The sequence below is a fragment of the Gobio gobio genome, assembly GCF_949357685.1.
Source record: "Gobio gobio genome assembly, chromosome: 13".
Classification (NCBI taxonomy): domain Eukaryota; kingdom Metazoa; phylum Chordata; class Actinopteri; order Cypriniformes; family Gobionidae; genus Gobio; species Gobio gobio.
In genome coordinates this window covers 40,528,590-40,544,078 of record NC_137106.1, presented here as the reverse complement: position 1 = coordinate 40,544,078, position 15,489 = coordinate 40,528,590, and the positions used below count along the sequence as shown (strand labels likewise).

Sequence of the window (15,489 nt, the reverse complement as noted above, 5' to 3'; positions counted from 1 at the left end):
AGCGTTTTACAATACAGATTGTTTCAAAGCAGCTTTACAGTGAGTGATAACAGGAAAATAACCTTTGTTGCATTATGTTCCTGTTATCACTGTAAACCTGCTTTGAAACAATCTATATTGTAAAAAGCGGTATATAAATAAATGTGACTCGACAAAATAAAAGGAGAACACTTATATTATTAAAAACAAATATAAACGATATTACTCGGTGTGTATGGTGGTATTCGCCTCTCTGACGTGAGGGGCGGTATTGAGTTCAAGTGACATGACAGAGGCCGAATGAATCAAAAGAAGAAGAACCAGATTCCCACAGTCCAATGCGCTCGCAGCCATTTCGGTTTCCCCATCTGCAGTTTAACGTGCTGCAGACTAAACTCAGTTTATTTCTCTTATTTCATTTTAATTGAACATATTTGAGGTTTCAGAACAAGATTTTACTGCGCGTACGCGTGTGAAGACTTTAAATCGCCAATATGCCGCGGATTATGATTAAAGGAGGCGTGTGGCGCAACACTGAGGTTTGTTTAGAAAGCATACACAGTATTTTAGCATTAAACCCATCAGCATTATTAATTAAAGGCATTCACACGTCTAATATGGATTATTTATCGGAATTGTACATGTTCGCGTTGATGTGGTTTCATTATCTCAGTGCGTTGTGATGTAGAATGCTCTCAGCTCGCTTTGTATGGTTTACATTTTTATCAATTCTATTTTGAGTTAATAAAATATCAAAAACATGAATGCAATTATCGTAGTTTTCCCAAAAGTTAATATACGTAAATCTACAGTTTTAGGAAAGCTTATTAATTAGTCAGTACACATATTGGGTGACATTATACGTCAAGATTGAGCACAAATATTAGACAATAATAATATTTGAATAATCATGTTTTTCAAACTTTAAATCAGACGTGTATTAATTGTCAAGATATCTGTAATTTATAGTTATATTCCAAATATGGCTTGGTCTTGTGTACTATATTTTATTTTATTAATTAATTTACTGCTTGTTTGTTAGTGGCACCGCACTCAAAAAAAAATATATTCTGCTCAAAAGGGACATTTTACTTTTTACCACCGTTTTCTCTTTGATAAACGAGTACTAATACATTTCTAAACGTTTGAGAAATGTATTCAGATTATTTTTAGTTTATTATGGTGGATAATTGACATAATTTCACCCCTTTTTCAAAGTTCAAGTTAAGTTTGTATTAGTAAAATAATTGTATTTAAAGTTTAATTTTAATTAAAGTCTTTTTGAAGTCTTGTTGTTGCATCACTTTTCATTGAATCTGTTTTGTGTTTATATAAGACCTATTTAATTATTAATGTCTTTTGTGTGATTTATTAACAGGATGAGATTCTCAAAGCAGCTGTAATGAAATATGGCAAAAATCAGTGGTCTCGAATTGCATCCCTACTGCACCGCAAATCAGCCAAACAGTGTAAAGCCAGATGGTGAGTTTATGTCTTTGAGTCGTGATGTCTCAACCTAGTGATCAGCCTACCTGGACACTGGGCAGCATTTTTTAACATCATAGGTGCATTTAAATAATCTCCTTAAAGAGCAACTGTATTAATAAGTATGGTTTTATATTATGATGTGTTTTGTACAGGTATGAGTGGCTGGATCCCAGCATTAAGAAAACGGAATGGTCACGTGAGGAAGAGGAGAAACTTCTTCACTTGGCCAAACTGATGCCCACTCAGTGGAGAACAATCGCCCCCATCATTGGGCGAACGGCCGCTCAGTGTTTGGAGCATTATGAATATCTGCTGTAAGTACATTTGTTTGATGCAGAATACAAACTAGGGTTGGGCCAAAAGACGATGCCATCGTCCATCGCCGATGGCTGACAGACATCACGATATTGAGCCGGCATTGTGATTTCCCCACCCTCCGCAAGTAATGCTGTTCCCGATCACAACACAATTTAAACACTAAAGAATTTATTGTGCAAAAAAACAGCAAACAAATTAAAGGCTACTAGATGTTTTACACAAACTTAAACCAGTGATTCTTAAATGGCGGACCATGGTCCGCATCCGGACTCCGGCATGATTCCATCCGGACTGCGAGACCGAACGGTAGCACCTGTTTCTAGTTGAAGTGAGCAGAGCATCAAAACAGTGGTGTGTATCACACCACAAGCACTCAGGATCGTTTGTGGTAATGATATTCAGCGCTAAATCCTCTAGTAGCTCTAGAAGTAATCTAAAGCCAAATGCGCTTCATTCAAGCCCTTTCAGCTCTGTGCGCATTCTCTCTTTCTCCAAGCGCGTGCCACATTAACACTCACGCGCAACCCCCCGATGTCATCGTCCATCGCAATGTTTCACTGTAGACATTGTCTGATGCCAATTTGGTAGACATTGCCCAACCCTACAAACAACATGCAGCGGCGCCGCTAAGGGGGGAAAGCTAGGACGATTCTAAGGACCCCCGCACTTTTGGGGCCCCCAGAGATTGGTTTTATTAGTAGTAACAGTACTAGTAGTAATGTAATATAAATTATAAATGAATAATCTACCAAAGAGTTACAAATATAACAAAATTACATCTTATTTCTGCATTTCTGGCAAAATCCAGCAAAACGCTCCACTCATGAACCGCTCACGCTCATGGGTAAAACAACATTTGCTCAAATCCCACTCCAACATGAATTTCTTTGTACTGTAGGCTACTATACTTGTTGTAGGCATTAAGAAAAGGTATAAAAAGTTAAAGGTGTAAATTTATTTTTATGTTGATTATGAAAAGTGAACAGCATGAGTGAGAAAGGACATATCATAAGATGCGCAATGCCAGGAGAATGGGAATGAGTCAGACATTATTTTGACAACTTCATTAAGTTTTGTTTTGTAGAAAGCCTTTCTTTAAAGTAAATGTTGTATAAATTGTTTCATCAGCCAATCGGTGCATTCTTGGTTGAGCAAGCGGAGCTTATTGGTCAGTATTACTAAATTGCAGACAAAGATTTTGGATAGCTAGGTTGGTGCGGTATGGGCCCCAACATCATATTCTTTCATAGGGCCCAAAATTGCGCCCCTGACAACATGTAATAACTTTTGTACTGTGTCAGGTAAAAAAATATATAAATCAATATATCAAATGTTATAGGTTAACTTTTCACAATCCAGTCAAATCCTCAAAGATTGTCAGGTTATGGAAAAAAAATTATGCTGTGCAATTGCTATGTCGTTTGTATGTTTGCATGCACCTTTTTGCAGAATCAAAATAACCTTGAATTAATTCTTTATGACTGCAGAGATAAAGCCGCTCAAAGAGAGAATGAAGATGATGTGGGAGATGACCCCCGCAAACTAAAACCAGGAGAGATCGACCCAAACCCTGAGACCAAACCAGCCAGACCTGACCCTGTGGATATGGATGAAGGTGAGGTTGTCTGTTAAACGTAATGTCAGAAAGAAAAAGAAAAACGCTTTAACGCTGCAATGGGAAAAATAAGGATACCATTCACATCCTTGTGCAGATGAGCTGGAGATGCTGTCTGAAGCCAGAGCTAGATTGGCCAACACACAAGGCAAGAAGGCAAAGCGGAAGGCCAGAGAGAAACAGCTGGAGGAAGCGCGGTAAGATCATGTGTCATTAGGAGAGCTTTGGGGGGCAACACTGAATTATCTATTGAGATACTACTATATGGGGTGCAAACTCGGCTCCTTTCGGCGATATTTGCTGTTTTCGATCAAAAATAAGTCATTATTGTGATTTTTGTCTAGATCCGATGATTTTTTTTAAATGGAGGGGGGGGGGGGGGGGGTGCCAGGGCGGAGTCACGGTGAATGACATCAACAGATGCCGGGCCATCTGAAGTCATTCACGTGAGGTTGCTGTGCTGAGTGGTCACAAAAACTTTAATTTGTATGTGTTTGTAAGCAATGTGGTGTAAAAACAAGTAAGTTTAAGCCTTTGAATCGCAGTCAGCAGCAAAAGACTACTCCTTTCTCCATTTGCTCGAGAGACTGTTTCTGACACATGAGTTTTAAACAGTTATATTTGGTGCGCAATTGCCTCGAACGAGGCCTTGTAAATATACATACTTTTGTGTCAAAATGCCCATCTTTGCAAGTATCCTCATAAACAGTAATTTATTCCTTACATGAAAGTAAACTGAGAAAGAAAGAGTGTTATAGACAGTATAATGGACCCAGAGCCATGGATAAAGCCGGGCAGCACTTAAAGCGACAGCTGTCTAATTTTTCTGCTGTCATTCATATTAATCAAACAACAAAAGAAAGAAAATCTTTAATCAGAGTAAATATATATTTAATTTACACAATGAAGACTATGCAGTGTTTTATAGATATGGTTAATTTATTATTTATCTGTTCTCCTGTAGTGTTTTTTTGTTGTTGTTGTATTGCCTGTAATTACTTTATTTCCTCACTAACTGTTTACTTGTCTTCACTGAACTTGAGTTTGATTTATTTAGGCCAGTAGTTTTTTGTGATATTGATAAAGTATAAAATTCATCATAAAATCCTTATTTAAAGGTGCAGTTGTGTGATTTTTAGTGGAATCTAAAGTCCATTTAGGGCTACTATAGAAACATGACGGCGCAAAATGGCGATTTCACTGTAAGTTTGCAGCCCAGTACTATAGTTTTTATTAAAGGGGTGGTTGATCGATTTCACTTTTTTAACTTTAGTTAGTGTGCAATGTTGCTATTTGAGCATAAACAACATCTGCAAAGTTACGACGCTCAAAGTTCAAAGCAAAGGGAGATTTTCTTTTAAAGAAATCACTTAAGGACTACAACAAATGGCTGGTAGGCACAACACAAGCTCCCTTCCGGGTTAGTGACATCAGCTACATAAATTCATCAACTAACCATTCAGAAATGTCCTGTTGCATTCTACATGTCACTTTTTCTTGAGTCTCTCCATCATTGTCTGACTCTGGTTTGAACACAAGACTGAAGAGTTTCATGAGGTAATCAGAGCTGCTAACACAAGCTCTTAAAGCTCCGCCCCATGAGCAGCAGCAAAAACTGCATGTTTTTGCTCACCCTCAAAAAGTGATTTTAACACGCTATATAAACTGTCTGGAGTATTTTGAGCTAAAACCTCACATACACAGAGGCTTATTTTACATCTTGTAAAAAGGGGCAACAACCACCCCTTTAATATTTTGAACTAGTTTTTATTTTGAGATTTTCTCTTTGAATTATAACTATTTTGTCTTTTATTTTTTAAAATATAAATTTATTTTAGTTTTTGTTATTTTAGAACAGTCAAAATAAGTGAAAAGGAAAAATTTAAATGAAGCTGAAATTAAATGTTTTTTGTAGGTTTTTTCAGTTGACATTTATTTTATTTCAAGTAATGATAATTTCAATAACACTTTAGTTTAGGGTCCAATAATCACTTTTAACTAGTTGCTTATATTGGCTGTTTAGGGGATCTTATAAAGCACATATTAATGCCTTATTCTGCATGACCATATTCTACACCCCTTAATCCTATCAATTTCCTACCCAACACCTAAACTTAACAACTACCCTACTAACTATTAATACAGCAATTAGGAGTTTGAGGCAAAACATGTAGTTCATTAATTAGTTGGTTAATCTAAATCTTAATCTAATTTAAGTGTGACCATTATTTTTTTTAATGGCCGATGCCGTAATAACAAATGCTGAAACTACAGGTATATGTATTTATTTTTTATTTATTTGACCTAATATTTACTAAATTAGAAATAATTTGGAAATGAATTGAGACAATATTTCAACTTGAAATACTTTAGAATCTAAAGTTTAGATGGTAACATCTTGATTTCTGTAATCCTATTATAGTATTGACAAATAAAGAAATTAAAGCTAGTTACAGTAATTTCATACAGCACACAGTGGCCAACACAGTATAGTTTGAAGTCAAGGGTTCAAAGAGCATCTCCAGTGGAGGCTGAACTCTACTGTCCGCATTCAATTCACATGGACAGAATACACGCATTCATGCACACTTTAATAGATCAAACAGCTGTATTCAATAAAGTCTGCAAGATTGGCAAAATTTAATGTTTATCAGAGTCCGAGACAAATTATTTGCTGAAGGTTGAGGTTAGATGAGAAAAGGACTTAGTGTTTGATGTTCTTTTAGAAAAGCAAATGCTATAATTTTCCGTATACAATTTAATTTCTTTGTTTAAATGTTCTATCTAATAAAGGTGAACTAATGAAGATGGAGAATGGGAGGGCTGTGCTCGGGTGCTGGCATTCTCAATGCCATCAAAATAAAACTCCTGCTTATAACACATCGGCGAACCAGAAAAAAAAAAACGTATCTGCGGATAATTAACTATTTAGTTAACTAAAGTAACTCTAGCTATTGTTGTTGATTTTATGATCTGAAGAAGTCTAGTTGACAGTGTCATAATGAGGATTTTATTATTTTGCACAGTGTTGGGAGTTGTTGATTTTATAAAGCCCTCTGTTGTCTTCCGCAGTCGTCTGGCAGCACTTCAGAAGCGCAGGGAGCTGCGAGCTGCAGGCATTGACATCCAGAAGAAGCGCAAGAAGAAGAGAGGTGTTGACTATAATGCCGAGATCCCGTTTGAAAAGAAACCAGCTCAGGGATTCTACGATACGTCCATGGAGCTGTATGATCCTTTGGAACCTGATTTCAAACGACTGCGCCAGCAGCATCTGGATGGAGATCTCAGAAGGTGAGCGGGTCGTTTTTTGAGCTACAGGTAGTTCAGTGGCTTGGGTGGGTTTTTTTTTATCACCCCTCTGCTGTTTTGTGTATAGTGAAAAGGAGGACCGCGACCGAAAGAAGGACAGACAAAAGATCAAGAAGAAGAAGGAGTCCGATCTGCCTTCGGCCATCCTGCAGACCAGTGGAGTGTCAGAGTTCACAAAGAAGAGAAGCAAACTGGTGCTTCCGGCACCGCAGGTCAGTTCAGCACAAACATTTCCACCTAAACCGTGGTTAAAATCACTGTCTTATCTGTGGTTCGTGCCTTAACCACAAACTGCTTAAACACAGTCTCAACCACCCAGTCAACCAGTGCTATTGTTAACAAAATCTATTAACACATTTTTTTGTTAATCGAAATAAAGCTGCAATACAAATGTAAACTTGGGATCAGTGCTTAAACAACAAATTGCGCGAAATAAATCTTGATTTTGGGTCAAAACATATTTTCCACATATTTTCCATATATTGCACACTATGCCGGATGGGACACTCAAGTCTCACATATACACTCACCTAAAGGATTATTAGGAACACCTGTTCAATTTCTCATTAATGCAATTATCTAATCAACCAATCACATGGCAGTTGATTCAATGCATTTAGGGGTGTGGTCCTGGTCAAGACAAACTCCTGAACTCCAAACTGAATGTCAGAATGGGAAAGAAAGGTGATTTAAGCAATTTTGAGAGTGCCACGGTTGTTGGTGCCAGACGGGCCGGTCTGAGTATTTCACAATCTGCTCAGTTTCTGGGATTTTCACGCACAACCATTTCTAGGGTTTACAAACAATGGTGTGAAAAGGGAAAAACATCCAGTATGCGGCAGTCCTGTGGGCGAAAATGCCTTGTTGATGCTAGAGGTCAGAAGAGAATGGGCAGACTGATTCAAGCTGGTAGAAGAGCAACTTTGACTGAAATAACCACTCGTTACAACCGAGGTATGCAGCAAAGCATTTGTGAAGCCACAACACGCACAACCTTGAGGCGGGTGGGCTACAACAGCAGAAGACCCCACCGGGTACCACTCATCTCCACTACAAATAGGAAAAAGAGGCTACAATTTGCACGAGCTAACCAAAATTGGACATTTGAAGACTGGAAAAATGTAGCCTTGTCTGATGAGTTTCGATTTCTGTTGAGACATTCAGATGGTAGAGTCAGAATTTGGCGTAAACAGAATGAGAACATGGATCCATCATGCCTTGTTACCACTGTGCAGGCTGCTGCTGGTGGTGTAATGGTGTGGCTACATCCTCTGATGGCTACTTCCAGCAGGATAATGCACCTTGTCATAAAGCTCGAATCATTTCAAATTGGTTTCTTGAACATGACAATGAGTTCACTGTACTAAAATGGCCCCCACTGTCACCAGGTCTCAGCCCAATAGAGCATCTTTGGGATGTGGTGGAACGGGAGCTTCGTGCCCTGGATGTGCATCCCACAAATCTCCATCAACTGCAAGATGCTATCCTATCAATATGGGCCAACATTTCTAAAGAATGCTTTCAGAACCTTGTTGAATCAATGCCACGTAGAATTAAGGCAGTTCTGAAGGCGAAAGGGGGTCAAACACAGTATTAGTATGGTGTTCCTAATAATCCTTTAGGTGAGTGTACATTTTTACTATCAGGAGAAAATTCACCAGTGTTCATCTCTTCAGAATCCAATGTCCATTAAACATATTTCGCTACAGTGTAATTGTTCTACCTCTTTGAGGAGCTTGTTTTATTCTGTTGATAGTTTTAAAAACGATTCTTACGATTTTTAGATTTTTTTTTATCTTAAACATCTTTAGTTTTATTTTTGTACAAGTAAACCTGGCCCTCGCCATGAACATAGCCATCGAAGATAAAACGAAAAAAAAGAATATAGCACGTAACTTGAAATAAAATTAAAATGAAAACAAAATTAAAAGCCAATTCAAAATATTAATAAATATTACAGTAGTATATAAATAATACTAAATAACGCAAATCACAACACGTTAGCTGCTCAATGTGATTTATAAAGATTTGCAGATAGTTTGTGTTGAATAACTACATTGATTTATTCTGATTTTAGATCTCTGATGCTGAGCTGGAGGAAGTTGTCAAACTGGGTCAGGCCAGTGAAATCGCCCGTCAGACCGCAGAGGAGTCTGGTATCACTAACTCTGCCTCCAGCGCTCTCCTGTCTGAATACAATGTGACCAATAACTCCATGGCCCTGCGCACACCCAGAACTCCAGCGGCACAGGACAAGATCCTGCAGGTTTGGTCCAGTTTCACGCACTTTTCAATCAGATTGTTTTATGTTCTGCCCTGAGTCTCACTGCTCTGTTCTTTTACCCCCACAGGAAGCCCAGAACCTGATGGCACTTACAAATGTGGACACCCCTCTTAAAGGAGGGCTGAATACCCCCCTCCATGAGAGCGACTTCTCTGGTGTCACACCACAGAGACAGGTGGTCCAGACGCCCAACACAGTGCTGTCTACACCCTTCAGGTACCCATCATGCATTAAAATGTGCACTTTCAAATGGAAAATGTAGCTTAGCATGTTCATAAATTAATCATAGTAATTGAGTTTGGTAAAACGTCTTCAAAAATACAATTCTATATTAAAAGAGTAAAGCTGCATTCACAGTGCCAGCGACAAAGCAACTCAATCCCATTTATTTCAAAGGAGAGCTGGCAATTTCTGGACTCCAATGAAAATGTATTCATTATCTACAGCATGGAGTAACATCCGTGAATGTCATTCACAAACATTAGCAACCAGTAGTGGGAACACTCACTAGTGACCGAGGTTCCAGCTCTTTCATCATGCAGCGACAAAGTCGCTGGTAGTGTGAACACCGTTTAAGCCACTTAAATGGTTAGTTCACCCAAAAATGAAAATTCTGTCATTAATTACTCACCCTCATGTTGTTCCAAACCCATAAATAATGAAAGAAAAGACTCAATAAAATATTGCATAGATAGATGGATACAATATGCATTGATGTACATCTTCCCTTTTGTGTTTTGAATTTTTAAATTTGAAGCGCTGTAACTCTGTGTTGCTTCAAGCGCATCATCCTGCGCACGGCTTGCGCTTTGTGCCGCTCTGTATTGGAGCCTTTCGTATTATAATACTTTTGCACAATGAAAGATTATTAATAGCCTTTCTTGTTCTGCCCTATCTATATGTTGCAGTCTCATTAAAAAGCTGCACTATACATTTAAAATAAATGTTTTTTAATTTCTTAGTATATAGGCCTTATTCCTATAAATATTGTTTTTCATGAATGAATTTTACAACAATGTGTAACATTTCACCAGATTTAGTGCTACACTTATTCACTTTTATTTGCTCCCCACTAAATGTTTTTTTTTCCACTAAATGTTTAGATTTTATACAATTATTGTGCACTTTTCTAGAGTAACACTTGCTGCTGAATTATCCACAAATCTAGTTTATAGTAGTATTTTTGTCATAGATTGTGATTTTATATATATTTTTTAATTTGTCGTTTTTCTTTATAATGAAGTTATCTGTATTTAGTAGATTGTGTTTAGACACAAAAGAGTGATTATCAGTTCAACACACTGAGGTATAGAAATTCTACATTGAATTTTTAAACAAAACTGCACTGGTATCGGATTGGTATTGGTCAATACTCTACAATAATTTTTGTGATCGGTTCTGAAAAAATGGTATCGGTGCACCCCTACTCTCAGGTCCCTCCATAGTCTCCTATGCTGTTTACATTGTAAATACAGTACAGCTACTGTGCTTGTGTTGTGGTGCTCACATGAACAAAATCGGCTGCTGTAGATCTTGCTGCTCTATTTACAATGCAAACTGCGTAGGAGACTGGCAGAGGCTAGAATGAAATTGTTGAATAAAGTCGTTATTTTTGTTTGTTTTTGCACACAAAAAGTATTCTCGACATTTCATAAAATTAAGGTTGAAACACTGGAGTCACATGGACTATTTTAACAAAGTTTTTACTACCTTTCTGGACCTTGAAAGTGTTAATTAAACTGCTGTCTGTGGAGGGGTCAGAGAGGTCTTGGATTTCATCAGAAATTTCTTAATTTGTGTTCTGAAGATGGGTTTGGAAAGACATGAGGGTGAGTAATTAATGACAGAATTTTCATTTTTGGATCAGGGTTTCCGCGGGGTCTTAAAAAGTCTTAAAATGTCTTAAATTTCTAAATCTAAATTTTAGGCCTTAAAAAGTCTTAAATTCTCTGAAGTTTTGAGTTCTAGGTCTTAAATAGTTTTAAACAGGTCTTAAATTGTTCTGCGTCCATGTAACGCTACCTCTAATGCTCATTGAAATGCTCCCGCAGCGCTTTTGTGTGTGTGTGTGTGTGTGTTTATTCCGGGCTGTTGTAGTTCTTTCTTTCGCTAGTCCAACTATAGTTTGCTGTATTACAACTACAAATGAGACCAGCATGCATCTTATATTGCAGCCAATCAGCTTTCATGTTATTGGCGCGGGTCTCTTTCGGATTGTACCAAAGACGCATCAAACGGATTTTATTCTTCAGCTTCAGTTCTCCAGTTCTTCCAGTTCACGCGATCGTGAAAGCGAAGGTGAATCTTTCTCACATCTCGCATAATGACCAAATAAAAGTATGATATGCCCGATAGCACTAAAAAGAGTTAATTAATAAGAGTTAGTTAAAAGCAATGTAAATTACTCAAATGACTCAATTATCACAAACTCAATAGACACACAGACCGATGTCAGAATGGCTGTGGATTTTGTGCACGCGTTTGCCGCCTGTCAGCTCGCGCAAGTGTACCGAATGTGTCTTTTTCTAGGCTTACTCTTGAACGATCATACACACATTAATATCCCTATGTTCTTATTGGCGGTTATGTCTTGACTCTTGAGTAAAAAAGTTTGGGACGTGTGTCAGTATTGTATCTGCACATTACTGTAGTTCTTAAAGTGAAAGCATACCAATATAGCTTATGTTGGTGCTCCTGTCTGTGTGTTAATGTTAAACAAACAACAACAGGGAAAAAAACGTTACTTCAACTTTAAGCACTGTTTGTATCCGTATCTTTAGGTTGTATTTATTTGTCCTATTGTAATTGGTTAATAAGTTTAGTACTTATTAGTAAAAACGTAGTTTTACTTATATTAAGCAATTGCTTACTTGTAAGATTTTGGGCATATTTCCCACCCAAAGCGATAATGTTATTAAAGCTAGATAGCACACCACTTTACCAGCCTTTTTTTGTAATACCAAACAAGATTCATGCATTTTGTTTTTGTCATGTGTGACTATTGTGCATCTACGGTAATATGGTAAATGTGGCATCCTATGCAAAAAACAAAACTGGAAATGACCACCACAAAATCAGTAATTTTGATCTCAGTAGAAAAAAAAAATATATATATATATATATATATATTTTAGTGAAATCCTGAGATTGAGCTATGAGGAAATGCAAGTTTACTAATACTTTGTTCAATTTGAATATATTAATTTGCTTTGCAAGTAATTTTGTGATTCTGCATTTCCTTTGTACGTTTTTTTTATTGCGTGATATAGGACTTAAATATAATCCCTAATGGTCTTAAAAAGGTCTTAAAAAGTCTTAAATTTGACTTGGTGAAACCTGCAGAAACCCTGTGGATGACCTAACCCTTTAAGAGCGTGTTCCACAAATGATTTGGTCTCACGGTTTAGGGGGGTTGATGCAAATAATCACTTTATCAATGCCCTTGAGTAGCTTATTGCTTAAATGAAATGCCACCAACAGCAACAACACAAGTGTTCAGTCAAAATTATTATTAAATATTTATTATATTATAAATATGCGCCCAAAAATTATTTTGAGATTGTTCTTCCTGAAAACGAGAAAAAGAAAAAAAAAGAAAAGAAAAAGAAAGAGCTTGAGGAAGCAGAGGTGGACGAGAGTTTCGTGGATTAATGATTAAACCAATATTCCATTCAGTAAAACAGTTAATTAAATTAGCTATAATATACACTATCATTCAAAAGTTTTGGTTTTAAATAAAATTAATACTTTCATGCAGCAAGGATGCATTAAATTGACAGTAAAGACATTTATAATGTTACAAAGACTTTTAGCTTATTTCTTTTGAACTTTTCAAAGAATCCTGAAAAAATGTATCCTGGTTTCCACAAAAATATGAATCAGCACAACTGTTTTCAACATTGATAATAATCATAAATGTTCCTTGTGCAGCAAATTGGCACATTCGAATTATTTCTGAAGGATCATGTGATCTGAAGACTGGAGTAATGATGCTGAAAATTCAGCTTTGCATCACAGGAATGAAAGCAAAGTTATTTTAAATTGTAATTATATTTTACAATATCACAGTTTTTATGTGAATTATGCGATGAAAAAATGCAGCCTTGGTGAGCAGAAGAGAATTTATTTAAAAACACATTCTTACCAACCCAAGCTTTTGAACCATATTGTATTTTAGCATATTTTAATGTATTCTAATTTCAGGTTAATAAGCTGTGTGAATAATACCTTTATGAATATGGTTTCCCAGAACCCCCAGCCACGGATCTGAGGGCATGACTCCTCTTGGTGGAATGACTCCTAAACCCTCGGTGGGTGTGACCCCGGGCAGGACCCCACTGCGGGACAAACTCAACATCAACACTGAGGAGGGTAGTGTGGACTACAGCGACCCGTCATTTGCAAAACACTTGGTGCGTTAAATCATTTAAACAATCGGCCTTCAGTGGATTTAATACAATTATTTTAAATGCTGGCTTTCAGACTAAGCCCATTTGATTTAAGTACAGATATGTTAGCAGTGTGCTTTTGCATCATGGTTAGATGTGTTCTGTTTTTTTCTAGCAAAGGGAGTCCCGTGAGCAGCTCAAGTTGGGCTTGATGTCTTTGCCGGTGCCCAAAAATGATTTTGAGATTGTTCTTCCTGAAAACGCTGAGAAAGAGCTTGAGGAAGCCGAAGTGGATGAGAGTTTCGTGGAGGATGCGGCAGAGATAGAACTGCGTAAACAGGTCAGTTGACTAAACGCTGTGACCCGTCAGCTTCTAATGCAGCTTTCTGAGATCTTTTAACACACTGATGTTCATAAAGCTGTTTGTTCGAGATCCAGAGGGTGCTGTATTTAGTGTTTATTTGTTTTTGGTGTTATTTATCTTGTGTGACATTTCCGCAGGCTGTCAGAGATGCTGAGAGAGAGAAGGAGCTGCGTCAGAGACACACGGCAGTTCAGAGAGATTTACCGAGACCTTCAGAGGTGAGGACATTCATGCATGTCCCATCCATACTTGCTTACCTGTCCCGACAGGGTTACTATAATCAACTAAAACTGAATCAATAAAAACTTTTTTTTTGTTACTTGAAATAAAATAAGACATGAACTGAAATAAAAAAAAACAGTTCAGTTAGTTGCCAAGGCAGCATTGCCAAAAAAACTAAAGTAAAAAACCCAAATCAGAAAAAGTTGGGACACCTGGAAAACGCAAATAAAGTGATTTCTAAATTTACTTTGACTTGTATTTCATTGCAGACAATATGAACACAAAATATTTCATGTTTTGTCTGGTCAACTTCATGTCTTTTGTAAATATGCATCCTTTCCTGTCATTCAGACCTGCAACACATTTAAAAAAAAGTTAGGACAGTAAAGCATTTACCACTTTGTAATGTTGCCATTCCTTTTCACAACACTTAAAAGACGTTTAGGGACTGAAGACACCAAGTGATGAAGTGTTTCAGGTGTAATTTTGTCCCATTCTTCCTGCAAACAAGTCTTAAGGTGGGCAACAGTACGGGGTCTTCGTTGTCGCATTTTGCGCTTCAAAATGCGCCACACATTCTCTATTGGGAGACAGGTCGGGACTGCAGGCAGGCCAGTCAAGTACCCGTACCCTCTTCCTCCGCAGCCAGGACTTTGTAATGTGTGTAGAATGTGGTTTTGCCTTGTCTTGTTGAAATATGCATGGACGTCCCTGGAAAAGATGTCTTCTTGAAGGCAGCATATTATGCTCCAAAATCTCTATGTACTTTTCAGCATTAATGGTGCCTTCACAGAAGTGCAAGTTACCTTTGCCAAGGGCACTGACACAACCCCATACCATGACAGACCCTAGCTTTTGGAGTTGTTGCTGGTAACAGTCTGGATGATCCTTTTCTTCTTTGGTCCGGAGCACACGGCGTCCATTCCTCCCAAAAAATACCTGAAATACTGATTCATCTGACCACAGTACACGTTTCCACTGTGTGATTGTCCATCCCAGATGCCTCCGAGCCCAGAGAAGTCGACGGCGCTTCTGGACACTGTTAACATAGGGCTTCCTTTTGGCACAGTACAGTTTTAACTGGCATTTGTGGATGTAACTACGTATTGTGGTACTTGACAAAGGTTTGCCAAAGTAGTCCTGAGCTCATGTGGTAATATCGCTTATAGATTAATGACGATTCTTGATGCAGTGCCACCTGAGGGATCGGAGGTCACGGTTGTTCAGCTTAGGCTTGCGCCCTTGTCCTTTACGCACTGAAATTCCTCCAGATTCCTTGAATCTTTTAATTATGTTATGCACTGTTGAATGTGAAATATCCAAATCTCTTCCTATCTTTCTTTGAGGAACATTGTTTTTAAACATTTCAATAATTTTCTCGCGTATTTGTTGGCAAACTGGCGATCCTCGGCTCATCTTTCCTAAAGGATTAGACCTTTCTTAGATGCTGCTTTTGTACCAAATCATAATTACAATCACCTGTTGACATCACCTGTTTCAAATCACATCATTATTTTACCTC

General features: G+C 37.7%; 1 protein-coding gene across 1 annotated transcript in view; it reads left to right on the top strand.

Annotated features, from left to right (window-relative positions):
* Positions 1-265: 265 nt before the first annotated feature.
* cdc5l (CDC5 cell division cycle 5-like (S. pombe)) overlaps positions 266-15,489 on the top strand; it is a 28,515-nt gene continuing 13,291 nt past the window's right edge. The window contains exons 1-12 of the mRNA XM_079832391.1: positions 266-518; positions 1,358-1,461; positions 1,620-1,781; positions 3,273-3,400; positions 3,498-3,597; positions 6,473-6,691; positions 6,777-6,921; positions 8,787-8,975; positions 9,061-9,209; positions 13,243-13,405; positions 13,557-13,721; positions 13,883-13,963. Coding sequence (XP_079688517.1) covers positions 474-518; positions 1,358-1,461; positions 1,620-1,781; positions 3,273-3,400; positions 3,498-3,597; positions 6,473-6,691; positions 6,777-6,921; positions 8,787-8,975; positions 9,061-9,209; positions 13,243-13,405; positions 13,557-13,721; positions 13,883-13,963 — 1,650 coding nt within the window. The 5' untranslated portion in view covers positions 266-473. The remainder of the gene's footprint in view (positions 519-1,357; positions 1,462-1,619; positions 1,782-3,272; positions 3,401-3,497; positions 3,598-6,472; positions 6,692-6,776; positions 6,922-8,786; positions 8,976-9,060; positions 9,210-13,242; positions 13,406-13,556; positions 13,722-13,882; positions 13,964-15,489) is intronic.